Source organism: Scyliorhinus torazame, chromosome 22, assembly GCF_047496885.1.
Source record: "Scyliorhinus torazame isolate Kashiwa2021f chromosome 22, sScyTor2.1, whole genome shotgun sequence".
Classification (NCBI taxonomy): domain Eukaryota; kingdom Metazoa; phylum Chordata; class Chondrichthyes; order Carcharhiniformes; family Scyliorhinidae; genus Scyliorhinus; species Scyliorhinus torazame.
In genome coordinates, this window is record NC_092728.1 from 38634146 (window position 1) to 38652307 (window position 18162).

The window sequence follows — 18162 nt, forward strand, 5'->3', positions numbered from 1 at the left end:
GGTTCCCGCCGCGCCGCCTCCCCCGGTTCCCGCCGCGCCGCCTCCCCGGTTCCCGCCGCGCCGCCTCCCCCGGTTCCCGCCGCGCCGTCTCCCCCGGTTCCCGCCGCGCCGTCTCCCCCGGTTCCCGCCGCGCCGTCTTCCCCGGTTCCCGCCGCGCCGCCTCCCCCGGTTCCCGCCGCGCCGCCTCCCCCGGTTCCCGCCGCGCCGCCTCCCCCGGTTCCCGCCGCGCCGCCTCCCCCGGTTCCCGCCGCGCCGCCTCCCCCGGTTCCCGCCGCGCCGCCTCCCCCGGTTCCCGCCGCGCCGCCTCCCCCGGTTCCCGCCGCGCCGTCTCCCCCGGTTCCCGCCGCGCCGTCTCCCCCGGTTCCCGCCGCGCCGCCTCCCCCGGTTCCCGCCGCGCCGTCTCCCCCGGTTCCCGCCGCGCCGTCTCCCCCGGTTCCGTCCGCGCCGTCTCCCCCGGTTCCCGCCGCGCCGTCTCCCCCGGTTCCCGCCGCGCCGTCTCCCCCGGTTCCCGCCGCGCCGCATCCCCCGGTTCCCGCCGCGCCGTCTCCCCCGGTTCCCGCCGCGCCGTCTCCCCCGGTTCCCGCCGCGCCGCCTCCCCCGGTTCCCGCCGCGCCGTCTCCCCCGGTTCCCGCCGCGCCGCCTCCCCCGGTTCCCGCCGCGCCATCCCCCCCGGTTCCCGCCGCGCCGCCTCCCCCCGTTCCCGCCGCGCAGTCTCCCCCGGTTCCCGCCGCGCCGCCTCCCCCGGTTCCCGCCGCGCCGTCTCCCCCGGTTCCCGCCGCGCCGTCTCCCCCAGCCCTCCCACCGCCAACCCCTGCCCTCCCGCCGCCACCCCTTCCCCTGCCCTCCCCCTGCCCCTGCCCTCCCCCTGCCCTCCCCGCCGCCAACCTCTGCTCTCCCCGCTGCTACCCTCCCCCTGACCTCCCAGCAACTGCCTCCCCCTGCCCTCCCCCCTGCCCTCCCCTCTGCCCTCCCAGCAACCGTCTCCCCCCTGCTCTCCCCCCTGCCCATCCCCTCCCCACTTCCCCCTGCCCTCCCCACCTCCCCCCTGTCCTCCCAGTAACCGCCTTCCCCTGCCCTCCCCCCTGCTCTCCCCCTGCCCATCCCCTCCCCGCTTCCCCCTGCCCTCCCCGCCGTCGCTTTGCGCTCCCTGCCGTCGCCTCCCCCCTGTCCTCCCCGTTTCAACCCCACCCTATTGCCCCCCCCCAATGGCCTCTCTGTCGCCATCCCATGCTCGAACGATTTTCATTCATATCCCCATGCCCCCCCCCACCCAGCAGCTTGTGTGTTTATGTTTGAATTGTGCCCACCGCCCACTGATTCCAATCGGGCACAAGTTGTCCGTTATCAGCATCTGATTAGTCAGTGATCAAATCGTGTGATTGGTCAGAGATTCCCAGTGATCAATCCCTTTGCGCTGCTTCTCCATTATGATTTGCTCCGATGGACTGTGACATTCCGTGGGGCAGAGTGTGGGAAACCAGGCGTGCAATAACTGGGCAATTGCATTTTTGTAACAAGTTAGTGACTTTTACTTTTTATTTCTCAGTGAAAATTCTGATTCGAGGAGATAGAAACACAGGAAAGACAACACTATGGCACAGACTGCAGGGAAAGAAGTTTGTGGAACAATACATTCCAACTCAGGAAATCCAGGTCACCAGCATTCACTGGAGCTATAAAAGTAAGTTCTAAGAACAGCAATTATTAAAAGTTGATTAAAAACCTCCCTGTCAGAATTGGAAACACGCAGCAGACCAGCCAGCGTCTGCGGAGAGAACAGAATGGTTCAGCTGAAAACCTTTGTCCGGCATTTTCGGCAGTGAATTGTTTGTGCTGTATACCAATATGGAACTTGAATCCGGGAAGTTGAATAAACCCACGTGCAGAGATAGCTCTGTCTTCTCGATTTCTGTTTGAGATCATAAAGCAGTAACTGGATATCAGTGTCTGGTGTAATGCGCAGGAGAGCCCCTCCCCCATCATACTGGGATCAAATGTTGCTGAGACCAGTGAATTGACATCAGAGTCAATACAGAGAGTAAATCTCCCTCTATGCTATCCCCATCAAACACTCCCAGGGCAGGTACAGCACAGGGTTAGATACAGAGTAAAACTCCCTCTACACTGTCGCCATTAAACTCTCCCAGGATAGGTACAGCACGGGGTTAGATACAGAGTAAAGTTCCCTCTCCACTGCCCCCATCAAACACTCCCAGGACAGGTACAGCACGGGGTGAGATACAGAGTAAAACTCCCTCTCCACTGCCCCCATCAAGCACTCCCAGGGCAGGTGCAGCACAGGGTTAGATACAGAGTAAAGTTCCCTCTCCACTGCCCCCATCAAACACTCCCAGGACAGGTACAGCAAGGGGTTAGATACAGAGTAAAGTTCCCTCTACACTGTCCCCATCAAACACTCCCAGGAAAGGTGCAGCACAGGGTTAGATACAGAGTAAAGCTCCCTCTCCACTGCCCCCATCAAACACTCCCAGGACAGGTACAACACGGCGTTAGATACCGAGTAAAGCTCCCTCTACACTGTCCCATCAAACACTCCCAGGACAGGTACAGCACGGGGTTAGATACAGAGTAAAGCTCCCTCTGCACTGTCCCCATCAAACACTCCCAAGACAGTTGCAACACTGGGTTAGATACAGAGTAAAACTTCCTCTGCACTGTCCCCATCAAACACTCCCAGGACTCGGAAAGAATAAGTTAGATACAGAGTAAAGTTCCCAATTTTGGTAAATCTGAAGGTAGTGACTCAAAGGTGTACAAGATCTGTGGGCTGGCTCAGTCAATGACCCCTTGTGAAATGATGCACAATTCTGTTGTTAAACATATCATTACAGGAAATGATTAGTCATGGTAACTCATTCCAAATATTATGATGTACTACTTCCACTCCATTTTCATTAGGCTGTTGCAAACACAGTGAATCTCAGTTGGAACACACATACAGATACTTTACGATTCCTGCTTAGAAATTGATCGGTGAAATGTTGCATGCACAAGCAATAATTTGAGTAAATGGTCGTCAGTGCCAGATATCGATGCTGTTTAGTTGACAACAGCATTGCTGTATTTCAGTTAATGGAAATATTCTGACAACCCACTTATATTTGCCTCTCACTGGCCACTGGTGCCAACAAGTCTATGACATCTGTTATACATTAAGCGGCTTCAAAATTCATCAGATTCTTTGATTATCTTTTTGCAACTGTTATTCTTGCCTGCGATCGCAAACATCAAGAAGAATTAAATTGCACTTAGCTGAGTAAACAGTCCCATATTTTATTCTTGAGTTATCTAAAGGATGACATCCGGGCAACAGTAAGGGATGACATCGGTGCTATGGAGGATAAGGTTGAATCCATTTGGGTGGAAATCAGGAATAGTAAGGCGAAAAAGTCACTGATAGGAGTAGTCTATAGGCCACCAAATAGTAACATTATGGTGGGGCAGGCAATAAACAAAGAAATAACTGATGCATGTAGAAATGGTACAGCAGTTATCATGGGGGATTTTAACCTACATGTCGATTGGGTTAACCAGGTCGGTCAAGGCAGCCTTGAGGAGGAGTTTATAGAATGTGTCCGCGATAGTTCCCTAGAACAGTATGTAATGGAACCTACGAGGGAACAAGCAGTCCTAGATCTGGTCCTGTGTAATGAGACAGGATTGATTCAGGATCTCATAGTTAGGGATCCTCTCGGAAGGAGCGATCACAATATGGTGGAATTTAAAATACAGATGGAGGGAGAGAAGGTAAAATCAAACACTAGTGTTTTGTGCTTAAACAAAGGAGATTACAATGGGACGAGAGAAGAACTAGCTAAGGTAGACTGGGAGCAAAGACTTTATGGTGAAACAGTTGAGGAACAGTGGAGAACCTTCCAAGCGATTTTTCACAGTGCTCAGCAAAGGTTTATACCAACAAAAAGGAAGGACGGTAGAAAGAGAGAAAATCGACCGTGGATATCTAAGGAAATAAGGGAGAGTATCAAATTGAAGGAAAAAGCATACAAAGTAGCAAAGATTAGTGGGAGACTAGAGGACTGGGAAATCTTTAGGGGGCAACAGAAAGCTACTAAAAAAGCTATAAAGAAGAGTAAGATAGATTATGAGAGTAAACTTGCTCAGAATATAAAAACAGATAGTAAAAGTTTCTACAAATACATAAAACAAAAAAGAGTGGCTAAGGTAAATATTGGTCCTTTAGAGGATGAGAAGGGAGATTTAATAATGGGAGATGAGGAAATGGCTGAGGAACTGAACAGGTTTTTTGGGTCGGTCTTCACAGTGGAAGACACAAATAACATGCCAGTGACTGATGGAAATGAGGCTATGACAGGTGAGGACCTTGAGAGGATTGTTGTCACCAAGGAGGTAGTGATGGGCAAGCTAATGGGGCTAAAGGTAGACAGGTCTCCTGGCCCTGATGGAATGCAACCCAGAGTGCTAAAAGAGATGACTAGGGAAATTGCAAATGCACTAGTGATAATTTACCAAAATTCACTAGACTCTGGGGTGGTCCCGGCGGATTGGAAATTAGCAAACGTGACACCACTGTTTAAAAAAGGAGGTAGGCAGAAAGCGGCTAATTATAGGCCAGTGAGCTTAACTTCGGTAGTAGGGAAGATGCTGGAATCTATCATCAAGGAAGAAATAGCGAGGCATCTGGATGGAAATTGTCCCATTGGGCAGACGCAGCATGGGTTCATAAAGGGCAGGTCGTGCCTAACTAATTTAGTGGAATGTTTTGAGGACATTACCAGTGCGGCAGATAACGGGGAGCCAATGGATGTGGTATATCTGGATTTCCAGAAAGCCTTTGACAAGGTGCCACACAAAAGGTTGCTGCATAAGATAAAGATGCATGGCATTAAGGGGAAAGTAGTAGCATGGATAGAGGATTGGTTAATTAACAGAAAGCAAAGAGTGGGGATTAATGGGTGTTTCTCTGGTTGGCAATCAGTAGCTAGTGGTGTCCCTCAGGGATCAGTGTTGGGCCCACAACTGTTCACAATTTACATAGATGATTTGAAGTTGGGGGACCAAGGGCAATGTGTCCCAAGTTTGCAGACAACACTGAGATAAGTGGTAAAGCAAAAAGTGCAGAGGATACTGGAAGTCTGCAGAGGGATTTGGATAGGCTAAGTGAATGGGCTAGGGTCTGGCAGATGGAATACAATGTTGACAAATGTGAGGTTATCCATTTTGGTAGGAATAACAGCAAAAGGGATTATTATTTAAATGATAAAATATTAAAACATGCTGCTGTGCAGAGAGACCTGGGTGTGCTAGTGCATGAGTCGCAAAAAGTTGGTTTACAGGTGCAACAGGTGATTAAGAAGGCAAATGGAATTTTGTCCTTCATTGCTAGAGGGATGGAGTTTAAGACTCGGGAGGTTATGCTGCAATTGTATAAGGTGTTAGTGAGGCCACACCTGGAGTATTGTGTTCAGTTTTGGTCTCCTTACTTGAGAAAGGACGCACTGGCACTGGAGGGTGTGCAGAGGAGATTCACTAGGCTAATCCCAGAGCTGAAGGGGTTGGATTACGAGGAGAGGTTGAGTAGACTGGGGCTGTACTCATTGGAATTTAGAAGGATGAGGGGGGATCTTATAGAAACATATAAGATTATGAAGGGAATAGATAGGATAGATGCGGGCAGGTTGTTTCCACTGGCGGGTGAAAGCAGAACTAGGGGGCATAGCCTCAAAATAAGGGGAAGTAGATTTAGGACTGAGTTTAGGAGGAACTTTTTCATCCAAAGGGTTGTGAATCTATGGAATTCCTTGCCCAGTGAAGCAGTAGAGGCTCCTTCATTAAATGTTTTTAAGATAAAGATAGTTTTTTGAAGAATAAAGGGATTAAGGGTTATGGTGTTCGGGCCGGAAAGTGGAGCTGAGTCCACAAAAGATCAGCCATGATCTCATTGAATGGTGGAGCAGGCTCGAGGGGCCAGATGGCCTACTCCTGCTCCTAGTTCTTATGTTCTTAACTGGACATAATAGCACAGCCTCTACTGGCCTTAGGTCCTTGAACTGGGTGAGGGGGCATCAGGGTATCACTCTGAAGAGCTATCCAACCAGGGGAGGGAGTTAACGAGAGCGTAGAATGAAGCTGAACCGATGATCATGAGTGTAATGTTCGAGGACAGCAGCTGAATCCATGAACGGTGATTATTGTGCCAGGGTTAGTGCCCTCCACATTCACTTTATCCACATGCTGCTATTGTTCTCTAACTGAACACAAGTCTTTTTGTCACTTAGCAAAGCAATCACCAGAAGTGAGAGGAATTCATTGATCTTTTCTGAAAAAAACGTCACCTTTGTTTGCAGTAAACTAGTTACCCACAGTACACTTAATGTTGTGGTGTGACAGCTATTTAGAGCACAGTTGCACGGACTCGGATACTCTGCGCCCTGCGAGCCCGGACCTCGGTCCCTGCGAGCCCGTACCTTGGTCCCTGCGAGCCCGGACCTCGGTCCCTGCGGGCCCGGGGCTCGGTCCCTGCGGGCCCGGGGCTCGGTCCCTGCGGGCCCGGGGCTCGGTCCCAGCGGGCCCGGGGCTCGGACCCCAAGTGCCCGGGGCTCGGTGCCCGGGGCTTGGTGCCCGGGGCTCGGTCCCTTGGTGCCCGGGGCTCGGTGCCCGGGGCTCGGTCCCCGGGTGCCCGGGGCTCGGTCCCCGAGTGCCCGGGGCTCGGTCCCCGAGTGCCCGGGGCTCGGTCCCCGAGTGCCCGGGGCTCGGTCCCCGAGTGCCCGGGGCTCGGTCCCCGAGTGCCCGGGGCTCGGTCCCCGAGTGCCCGGGGCTCGGTCCCCGAGTGCCCGGGGCTCGGTCCCCGAGTGCCCGGGGCTCGGTCCCCGAGTGCCCGGGACTCGGGTCACTCTGTGCCCAGGGTGCCGGGGGCTCGGGTCACTCTGTGCCCTGGGTGCCCGGGGCTCTGGTCACACTGTGCCCTGGGTGCCCGGGGCTCGGTCCGTGCGTGCCCGGGGCTCGGTCCCTGCGTGCCTGGGGCTGGGTCACTATGTGCCCTGGGGCTCGGTCACTCTGTGCCCTGAGTGCCCGCGGCCCCAGTTGTTTGTGTCCAGGGCTCTTTGTCCTTATTCACCACACTCTGTCATATCCATGTATTCCACACCTTGTCTTGTGTATTTCTCATTGTTTTTCTTCATGTACGCCTGTCTAATGTGCAAATGCTTCCTTCTCCAGCACATTCAGCACTCCTTATTCCTCTTTTCGCTTTCTATATGCTGCTGCCCAACGCCCTGCAAATGTACTGAAATCTTCTCTAATCACACTACTGATGCGTCCAACAAGGTTCCCATTCTTGTTGATTTGGATACTCTTGCCCTAGAACTAGTCCCAATGCTCTGACAGTCTGAGGCCCCCCTGCTGCATCATGCTTGAAGATGCACACTGATCTTCCTTATCTTCCTATTTATACTCTGGCTGGCACGTGACAGTGGAAGTGATTCAGAGATTACGGCCTTTGAGGTCTTACATTTTAACTTCCTCTGTAGCTGCTGAACATCTGACCTCAATACCTGCTCCATATGTTGTGGTACTGAAACGTGCCACAACTTCTGGATCACTCTGTTCCCCCTTGTAAGGGTTCATCCTCTTCATTTCTTTATTTCCCCTTTCTTTTATTTTTGCCATTATTATTTTTGACCCTTAGATGATTGCTAGACATTCATCTTTAAGTTGAGCAGCAGAGAACAGTGAGGAATTTAGAAGTTACAGGAGAGAACACTGCTGCATTAGAACAGGGAGACCTCAGACTTGTCGGCACCAGATAGTGAGAATGGGTGAAACACTGTTCAGTTGATTGGCTGGGGTTCAGTGAATTGGCCAAAGGGTAACACATAGTGATTGGCTCCTGCCCTGAGACCTCAGGGAGCTGTTGAGTCCTAGACAAGGACCTGCTCGCTCTCGCTCCTCCATGTTATCTCCAGGAAAGTGCACAACTGCTATATTTCTGAAGCTGCAGATAACATGAATGAATGAATCTAGAATGAAACCATTATGGGCTGCAGACAAGGAAATAGACCTGCTCTCTCTCTCTCGCCCTTGTTTGCTCTCTCTTTCATTATTGGACAGCCAAGGCCAGACTTTGGGTATTTTTCGAAGAATTATTGGTTAATCCACTTATGTTGCAATTCTGGGTCAAGTGGGGCTGGAATTGACCGCGCAGCAGCCCATGGTGTCGTCACACTCTGCAGAATATTCTGCATCCTATCCATGTTCTCCTTTCTCTGGTATCAGAGAAGTAACACACCCTGTGGGCTTCACAATGACAGTTACAGCCAAGCCTGCCTCCCCCACTAACTATGGTATCCCCCATCATAACTGGATTTCTGTGCTTTGCTGTTACAATCCCTTGGCCTTTGGAGTGACGGTCTGAACTGCACTCCTTCGAGGTGTCTTCATTCCTAGCAAGTCTCCAATGCTGAGTACCTGTTTGAGGGTGGCACACTCCCCGAAGGCTCCTGTACTTCCCACCTCTTTCTGCTCTCCCGGGTGGCCATCCAGCTACTAACCTGACCCCTCTCTGCCTGTGGAGTGACCACCTCCTGGAATGTGTAATATAGGAAACTCTCATCCTTTGAGATGTCCCACATTGATTCTCGCTGCCCATAAGGTCAGAAATCCTGAGCTTTGAGTTCAAGCAGTTGGAGGCACTAGCTGCACAGGTGATTATCAAAGACACATCAAGTGGCCTGAAGTTCCCACAAGTTGCAGGACTTGCAAATAACAGATCTCAGCTGCCCATCCATGATATGAAAAGTTTTATTCCATTCTCTTTACATCTGCAGTCTATCTCCCAGCTCCATTCTAGTTAAATCTCCAGTTGGACTCTCAGCTCCTGCTCTGTTTAATTCTCAGTCCCATTGTTTGTAAGCTTCAGTCCTGATTCTCTATTCCTGCAGTTTTTAAATAACGGCCACTGAGGCAGCTGTAAAGTACCTGAAATTTCCGCTTCTTCAGCTAACTCGTGCAAATTCTATCTTGTGTTTTGTTGCAGCGACTGATGATATTGTGAAGGTGGAGGTGTGGGACATCGTGGATAAAGGTATTTGCTCTTTTCATCCATTAACGGTTGAAGATCCACTTCATTGTTCTCCTGTGCATAGATGTTTTACTGAGTATAATAATCCTCTGGAGGTTTTTGGATCGAGCAGCATGTTACATTGTCGTTCTCTGGAGATGTTTGTCTCTTTACCCCTGTCTCACATTGTTCCTGCATTCAACCCTCCTTACTATCTAAATGTGATGAAGGGGCTGGTTTAGCACACTGGGCTAAATCGCTAGCTTTGAAAGCAGACCAAGGCAGGCCAGTAGCACGGTTCAATTCCTGTACCAGCCTCCCCGAACAGGCGGCGGAATGTGGCGACTAGGGGCTTTTCACAGTAACTTAATTGAAGCCTACTTGTGACAATAAGCGATTTTCATTTCATTTTTCATTTCTTCAACTCATTGTGCTTGAGTTAGCGCTTTGTCAAGCTTTGTTATTTAATTAGTCTCGCTCCCTTGCTCTTTGCTCATATCCTTACAAATTCTTCCTTTACAAACATTTATCCAATTCCCTTTGGAAGTTATTATTGAAGCTGCTTCCACTACAGTGGCACTGTGGTTAGCACTGCTGCTTCACAGCACCAGGGATCGAGGTTCAATTCCGGCCTTGGGTCAATGTCTGTGTGGAGTTTGCACTCTCTCCCTATGTCTGCGTGGGTTTCCTCCGGGTGCTCCGATTTCCTCCCACAGTCCAAAGATGTGCAGGTTAGGTGGATTGGTCATGCTAAATTGCACCTTAATGTCCAAAGATGTGCAAGTTATGTGGGGTTATTGGGTTATGGGGATAGGGCGGGGTAGTGTGCCTAGGTAGGGTGCTCCTTCAGGGGGGGTCGGTGCACACTCGATGGGCCGAATGGCCTACTTCTGCACTATAGGGATTCTATGATTAGAACAACTTGCTATTGCTACAATCCCAGCTGATGTTACTTCTGGACAAGTCAGATCCCAGAGTGGAACGCGACTTGATAGATACTAACTTGGATTGTTGTTAGAAATGTGGAGGGAGGCAATTGAACAGAGTCACAGAGTCTGCTGATGTACTTTAAACAAAATAAAACATTTATATAACAAGAAAAGATTAACTGTATTGTACTGCTCCTTCACCCCACCTGCTACCACCACAATTGCTTCACAGCTCCAGGGTCCCAGGTTCGATTCCGGCTTGGGTCACTGTCTGTGCGGAGTCTGCACATCCTCCCCGTGTGTGCGTGGGTTTCCTCCGGGTGCTCCGGTTTCCTCCCACAGTCCAAAGATGTGCAGGTTAGGTGGATTGGCCATGATAAATTGCCCTTAGTGTCCAAAATTGCCCTTAGTGTTGGGTGGGGTTACTGGGTTATGGGGATAGGGTGGAGGTGTGGACCTTGGGTAGGGTGCTCTTTCCAAGAGCCGGTGCAGACTCGATGGGCCGAATGGCCTCCTTCTGCACTGTAAATTCTATGAAATACCTTCATAGACATATATCCTTTTGTCAGGATTCTACACATTACAAAATCTATCTTGTACTCTAATGTTCTGGGTAAGTGCACAGTCCATGCAAACCAATAGGAGAAATGTGGTCAGACACACCACACTCTGAAACCAAGTGGCAGATGCCACCCAAAAACATTGACGGATTTCTTGTCAATTTCTCCCAGATGCTTGTCATACTGTGAGCCAATTGGTCTCATTAGAACTGTGCTCGGAAAAGACATGTTTTGGTATCTTCTCCCAAATGAGGCTTTCTCTCGGATGTCTTCACCAATGATCCAGGCTTTCAACCTCTCTCTCCTGATGCTGCTCTGCCCTGGAGTGCAACATGCATTCAAGCTTCGCCTTCCACACAATCTCTTACCCAGCCATGCCAACAGAACACCACTGCTTCACAGGCCCAACAGTTACCAACCTTTGGGTCCCCTTCGATCTCTGCCTTCCTTCTCACAGGTCCGCGTTATTCCAGGTCTATACCTTTAACTTGGAGCCTCTGCTCCTCACTCTTAACCGAACAGGGTTTTTTTTTTACCAGGTTCCTGTTCTTTCCCTATGACTAGTTGGCCTTCTTGGAACCTCCTTCTGCCCCTCACCCTGGTTTTGGGTTTGTTCTGTTTTTTCAGTTTGCAGCCTGCTCTCTGCAGTCTCCCTTTGTGTCCTGCTGCGGAGAGACTTAAAATATTCTCTGCTGCTCAGAGCAAAGGCACCAACGGTACCTCATACTACTTTCTGTTACTAGGCAATCAATTTTTTATACGCTGTGTTTGCTTTAGCGTCATAACTCCTCATTAAAATGCAGGCATTTTTAAAAGTGAAATGAAAACTGCAGTTTTCTGCAGGAATGTAAGTTAACTTAAACTTAATGCTATAGCTTAAGCCCAACACAAACAATATAAATGACCTAAAACTGTACCTATTTCTTAACATTACATTTTTAAAATCCTCATGTTGCCTCTGGTTCTTAAATCTGTGGTCTCTATTTATCGACCCTCATTCTGCTGAAAACTTTCTCCCCATTTACTCATCGAAACATAGAGTCGTACAGCACAAAAAAGGCCCTTCAACCCACCGAGTCTTTACTGAAAAAAACTACACTAATTCTACACTAATCCCACTTTCCATGTTAAGTGCTCATCCATGGACCTTTTAAAAGTCGTGAGGTTTCCTGCCTCTACTACCCTCCCAGGCAGGACATTCCCACCTCCACACCCTCCCAGGCAGGACATTCCCACCTCCACAGCCTCCCAGGCAGGGCATCCCACCTCCACAGCCTCCCAGGCAGGGCATTCCCACCTCCACACCCTCCCAGGCAGGGCATTCCCACCTCCACAGCCTCCCAGGCAGGGCATCCCACCTCCACAGCCTCCCAGGCAGGGCATTCCCACCTCCACAGCCTCCCAGGCAGGGCATTCCCACCTCCACAGCCTCCCAGGCAGGGCATTCCCACCTCCACAGCCTCCCAGGCAGGGCATTCCCACCTCCACAGCCTCCCAGGCAGGGCATTCCACAAGTCTCCTCTAAACTTCCTGCCCCTCATCTTAAAATTATGCTCCTCTTTACTGACCCTTCAACTAAGGGGACCATAAGACAGAGGAGCGGAAGTAAGGCCATTCGGCCCATCGAGTCCACTCCACCATTCAATCATGGCTGATTTCAACTCCATTTACCCGCTCTCTCTCCATAGCCTTTAATTCCTCGGGAAATCAAGAATTTATCAACTTCTGTCTTAAAGACACTCAACGTCCCGGCCTCCACCGCCCTCTGTGGCAATGAATTCCACAGACCCACCACTCTCTGGCTGAAGAAATTTCTCCTCATCTCTGTTCTAAAGTGACTCCCTTTTATTCTAAGGCTGTGCCCCCGGGTCCCTGCTAATGGAAACAACTTCCCTACGTCCACCCTATCTAAGCCATTCATTATCTTGTAAGTTTCTATTAGATCTCCCCTCAGCCTCCTAAACTCCAATGAATATAATCCCAGGATCCTCAGACGTTCATCGTATGTTAGGCCTACCATTCCTGGGATCATCCGTGTGAATCTCCGCTGGACCCGCTCCAGTGCCAGTGTGTCCTTCCTGAGGTGTGGGGCCCAAAATTGCTCACAGTATTCTAAATGGGGCCTAACTAGTGCTTTATAAAGCTTCAGAAGTACATCCCTGCTTTTATATTCCAAGCCTCTTGAGATAAATGACAACATTGCATTTGCTTTCTTAATTACGGACTCAACCTGCAAGTTTACCTTTAGAGAATCCTGGACTAGGACTCCCAAGTCCCTTTGCACTTCAGCATTATGAATTTTGTCACCGTTTAGAAAATAGTCCATGCCTCTATTCTTTGTTCCAAAGTGCAAGACCTCGCACTTGCCCACGTTGAATTTCATCAGCCATTTCTTGGACCACTCTCCTAAACTATCTAAATCTTTCTGCAGCCTCCCCACCTCCTCCATACTACCTGCCCCTCCACCTATCTTTGTAACATCGGCAAACTTAGCCAGAATGCCCCCAGTCCCGTCATCTAGATCGTTAATATATAAAGAGAACAGCTGTGGCCCCAACACTGAACCCTACGGGACACCACTCGTCGCCGGTTCCATTCCGAAAAAGAACCTTTTATCCCAACTCTCTGCCTTCTGCCTGACAGCCAATCATCAATCCATGTTAGTACAGCTGCTTCCTATCTGCACTGTCTATACATAATCTTATACACCTCAATCAGGTTCCCCCAGCTTTCTCTGCTCTCAAGAAAACAATCTGAGCGGTTGAGGGGCGACCTGATAGAGGTCTACAAAATTATGAGGGGCATAGACAGAGTGGATAGTCAGAAGCTTTTTCCAAGGTGGAAGTGTCAATTTCTAGGAGAAATAGGTTTAAGGTGCGAGGGGCAACGTTTAGAGATGTGCGAGGGAAGATTTCACACAGAGGGCAGTGGGTGCCTGGAACCCGTTGCTGGAGAAGCTGGCAGAAGCAGGTACGATGGTGACGTTTATGGGACGTCTTGACACATACATGAATAGGGTGGGAATAGAGGGATACGGACCCCGGGGGTGTAGAAGGTTTAGTTTAGACGGGCAGCATGATTGGCGTAGACCTGGAGGGCCGAAGGGCCTGTTTCTGTGCTGTAATTTTCTTTGTTCTGTCCAGCCTCTCTCTCATAGCTCAAATGCTCCATCTCAGGCAACACCCTGGTGAATCTCCTTTGCACCCTCTCCAGTGTAACCTCACCCTTCCTATAGTGAGGTGACCAGAACTGCACACAATACTCCAGCTGTGACCGAATCAAAGTTTAATACACCTCCAACCTAACTTCCCTGCTCTTAAAATCTGTGCCATGATTGATAAAGACAAATATGTCTTCTTAACTGCCCTATTAACCTGTCCCTTCGCCTTCATGGATCTGTGGATAAGCACCCCAAGGTCCCTCTGTTCCTCTGAGCTTCCAAGTGTCCTGTCATTCATTGAGTATTCACTTGTCTTGTTACTCCTTCCAAAGTGCATTACCTCACACTTTTCAGTTAATGCCATTGATCTGCCCATTTGACCAACCCGTTTATATCTGCCTGCAACCTGAGACCTTCTTCATTTCAGTGCAGAAGGAGGCCATTCGGCCCATCGAGTCTGCACCGACCCACATTAATCCCTCACTTCCACCTTATCCCCGCAACCCAATAACCCCTCCCAACCCTTATGGACGCTACGGGTAATTTAGCATGGCCAATCCACCTAACCTGCACGTCTTTGGACTGTGGGAGGAAACCGGAGCACCCGGAGGAAACCCACGCGGACACGGGGAGAACGTGCAAACTCCGCACAGACAGTGACCCAGCGGGGAATCGAACCTGGGACCCTGGCGCTGTGAAGCCACAGTGCTAATCACTTGTGCTACCGTGCTGCCCACTATTCTATGCCCACTTCCTCACTATTAACCGCCCTGCCAATCTTCGTGTCATCTGAATCTTACTTATCATCGCTCCCACACATTAATTTGTGTCAAAGAACAAAGAAAATTACAGCACAGACCCTTCAGTCCTCCAAGCCTGCATCGACCATGTTGCCTGTCTGAACTAAAACCCCCTACCCGTCCAGGGACCACATCGCTCTATTCCCATCCTATTCATGTATTTGTCAAGATGCCGCTTAAAAGTCGTACCTGCTTCCACTATATCGAACAGTACAGCACAGTACAGGCCCTTCAGCCCACGATGTTGTGCCGGCCACTTATCCTAATCTAAGGTCAACCTAACCTACACCCCTTCAATTTACTGCTGTCCATGTGCCTGTCTAAGAGTCGCTTAAATGTCCCTAATGACTCTGACTCCACCACCTCTGATGGTAGTTCATTCCATGCACCCACCGCTCTCTGTGTAAAGAACCTACCTCTATATCTCCCCTATACCTTCCTCCAATCACCTTAATATTCTGTCCACTCGTGACAGCCATTTCCACCCAGGGGAAAAGTCTCTGGCTATCCACTCTATCCATGCTTCTCATCGCCTTGTACACCTCTATCAAGTCACCTCTCTGCCTTCTTCGCTCCAGTGAGAAAAGTCCTAGCTTCCCCAACCTTTCTTCATAAACCATACCCTCCAGTCCAGGCAGCATCCTGGTAAATTTCCTCTGCACCCTCTCCAAAGCATCCACATCCTTCCTATAATGAGGCGACCAGAACTGGACACAATATTCTAAGTGTGGTCTAACTAGGGTTTTATAAAGCTGCAGCAAAACCTAGCGGCTCTTAAACTCAATCCTCCTGTTAATGAAAGCCAACAGACGACTTCCGGGTGCGGCGATGACCAGCTGAGTCGCACGTTTCGGCAGCTCCCTGTGAAACGGACTTTTGGGCTCTTGATAGGAGCCCCAACGGCAATTTTAACGGCTGAAAACACCGTGCGGTAAACCAGAAGGGTGTTCCCCCTGGACACGGATGGAAAAAGGAGAGGAAAGTGGCCGGATTGCAGCGGATCCTTTGGAACAACGGCAAGGAAGGCAAGCAGAAACCAAGATGGCGTCGGAAGGTGGCAGTTTCATATGGGGCCCTGAACAACAAGAGTTTTTGAAACGCTGCGTGGAGGAGATAAAAAAGGAAATGAAGAAAGAGTTGTTGGCCCCGATATTACAGGCGATTGAAGGGCTGAAAGAGGAACAAAAGACCCAGGAGCAGGAGCTTCGGGTCGTGAAGGCGAAAGCAGCAGAAAATTAAAACGACATGTGTGAAGTCGGAGATACAGGAGGCACACCAGAAACGATCTGTGGAGAGGTTGGAGGCACTGGAAAATAACGCAAGGAGGAACAACTTGAGGATTCTTGGCCTTCCTGAAGGTGTGGAGGGGGCGGACGTCGGGGCATATGTGAGCACGATGCTGCACTCGTTAATGGGAGTGGAGGCCCCGACGGGTCCGTTGGAGGTGGAGGGAGCATACCGAGTTATGGTGCGAGGATCGAGAGCAGGAGAAGCTCCCAGAGCCATAGTGGTGAGATTTCTCCGTTTTAAGGATAGAGAAATGGTCCTTAGATGGGCGAAGAAAACTCGGTGTAGTAAATGGGAGAACGCGGTGATCCGCGTCTATCAAGATTGGAGTGCGGAGGTGGCGAGAAGGAGGGCGAGCTTTAATCGGGCCAAAGCGGTACTTCACAAAAAAAAGATAAAGTTTGGAATGCTGCAACCGGCAAGACTGTGGGTCACATATCAAGGGAGGCACCACTACTTTGAGACGGCGGATGAAGCGTGGACTTTTATTGTAGAAGAAAAATTGGAATGATTGGACTACGAAAACGAACGTTTGGACAAAGTGGCGGGACGAGTGGGGGGGGGGCGAAGAGGGATTGTATGATTAATCCTGCGGTATGGTAACTTTTCTTTCTCCCACAGGTGGTGATGGGGGGAGGTGGGGAGGGAGAGGAGATGGGGCGTTGGCCATGGGAGGCGGGGCCGAGGGAGAGGCGCGGGCTTGGTTCCCGCGCTATGATAATTATGGCGGGAATAGAGAAGCAGGAAGGAGGGGCGAGCCGTGATCACGGGGGGGAAGCCGAGGTCAGCCAGAGTTTGCTGACTTCTGGGAGCAACATGGGGGGAGTAATTACGCTAGCGGGGGGTCTAGCGGGGGGGGGGGGGGGGGGAGGGGGGAATTACTGGGTTGCTGCTGCTGGGGAAAGGGGGGAGTGGGTACGGGAAAGGATGGGCGGGGGGGCACCGTCTGGGAGAAATACAGCCGCGTGGGAACTGGGCGAGAAGCTGGAAAAAGATGATGGCTAACCGGCAAGGGGGGGGGGGTGGGAAGCCCCCCAACTCGGCTGATCACGTGGAACGTGAGGGGGCTTAACGGGCCGATAAAGAGGGCACGAGTACTCGCACACCTTAAGAAACTTAAAGCAGATGTGGTCATGTTACAGGAAACGCACCTGAAACTGATAGATCAGGTTAGGTTGCGCAAAGGATGGGTAGGGCAGGTGTTCCATTCGGGGCTGGATGCGAAAAACAGGGGGGTGGCTATATTAGTGGGGAAGCGGGTAATGTTCGAGGCAAAGACTATAGTGGCGGATAACGGGGGCAGATACGTGATGGTGAGTGGCAAATTACAGGGAGAGATGGTGGTGTTGGTAAACGTGTATGCCCCGAATTGGGACGATGCCAATTTTATGAGGCGAATGCTAGGACGCATCCCAGACCTAGAGACCGGAAAGCTGATAATGGGGGGAGACTTTAACACGGTGTTGGAACCAAGGCTGGATAGGTCGAAGTCCAGGACTGGTAGGAGGCCGGCAGCAGCCAAGGTGCTTAAGGATTTTATGGAGCAGATGGGAGGGGTGGACCCGTGGAGATTCAGTAGACCTAGGAGTAAGGAGTTCTCGTTTTTCTCCTATGTCCATAAAGTCTATTCACGCATAGACTTTTTTGTGTTGGGTAGGGCATTGATCCCGAGGGTGAGGGGAACGGAATATACGGCTATAGCCATTTCGGATCATGCCCCACACTGGGTAGACTTGGAGATAGGGGAGGAAACAAGAGGGCGTCCACCCTGGAGAATGGACATGGGACTAATGGCGGATGAGGGGGTGTGCTTAAGGGTGAGGGGATGCATTGAAAAGTACTTGGAACTCAATGACAATGGGGAGGTTCAGGTGGGAGTGGTCTGGGAGGCGTTGAAGGCGGTGGTTAGGGGGGAGCTGATATCAATAAGGACACATAAAGGGAAGCAGGAGAGTAAGGAACGGGAGCGGTTGTTGCAAGAACTTTTGAGGGTGGACAGACAGTATGCGGAAGCACCGGAGGAGGGACTGTATAGGGAAAGGCAAAGGCTGCATGTGGAATTTGACTTGCTGACCACAGGCACTGCAGAGGCACAATGGAGGAAGGCGCAGGGTGTACAGTATGAATATGGAGAGAAGGCGAGCAGATTGCTGGCACACCAATTGAGGAAAAGGGGAGCAGCGAGGGAAATAGGGGGGGTGAGAGACGAAGATGGAGAGACGGAACGGGGAGCGGAGAGAGTGAATGAAGTGTTTAAGACATTTTATAAAAAATTGTATGAAGCTCAACCCCCGGATGGGAGGGAGAGAATGATGGAGTTTTTGGATCGGCTGGAAATTCCCAAGGTGGAAGAGCAGGAAAGGATGGG

The 18162-nt window shown here is 50.7% G+C and overlaps 1 protein-coding gene across 2 annotated transcripts in view; it reads left to right on the forward strand.

Annotated features, from left to right (window-relative positions):
• LOC140399018 (rab-like protein 6) overlaps nt 1-18162 on the forward strand; it is a 202136-nt gene that overhangs the window by 14642 nt on the left and 169332 nt on the right. For both annotated transcript variants that reach the window (XM_072488074.1, XM_072488073.1), the window contains exons 2-3: nt 1547-1681; nt 9035-9082. In XM_072488074.1, the coding sequence (XP_072344175.1) occupies nt 1547-1681; nt 9035-9082 (183 nt within the window). The remainder of the gene's footprint in view (nt 1-1546; nt 1682-9034; nt 9083-18162) is intronic.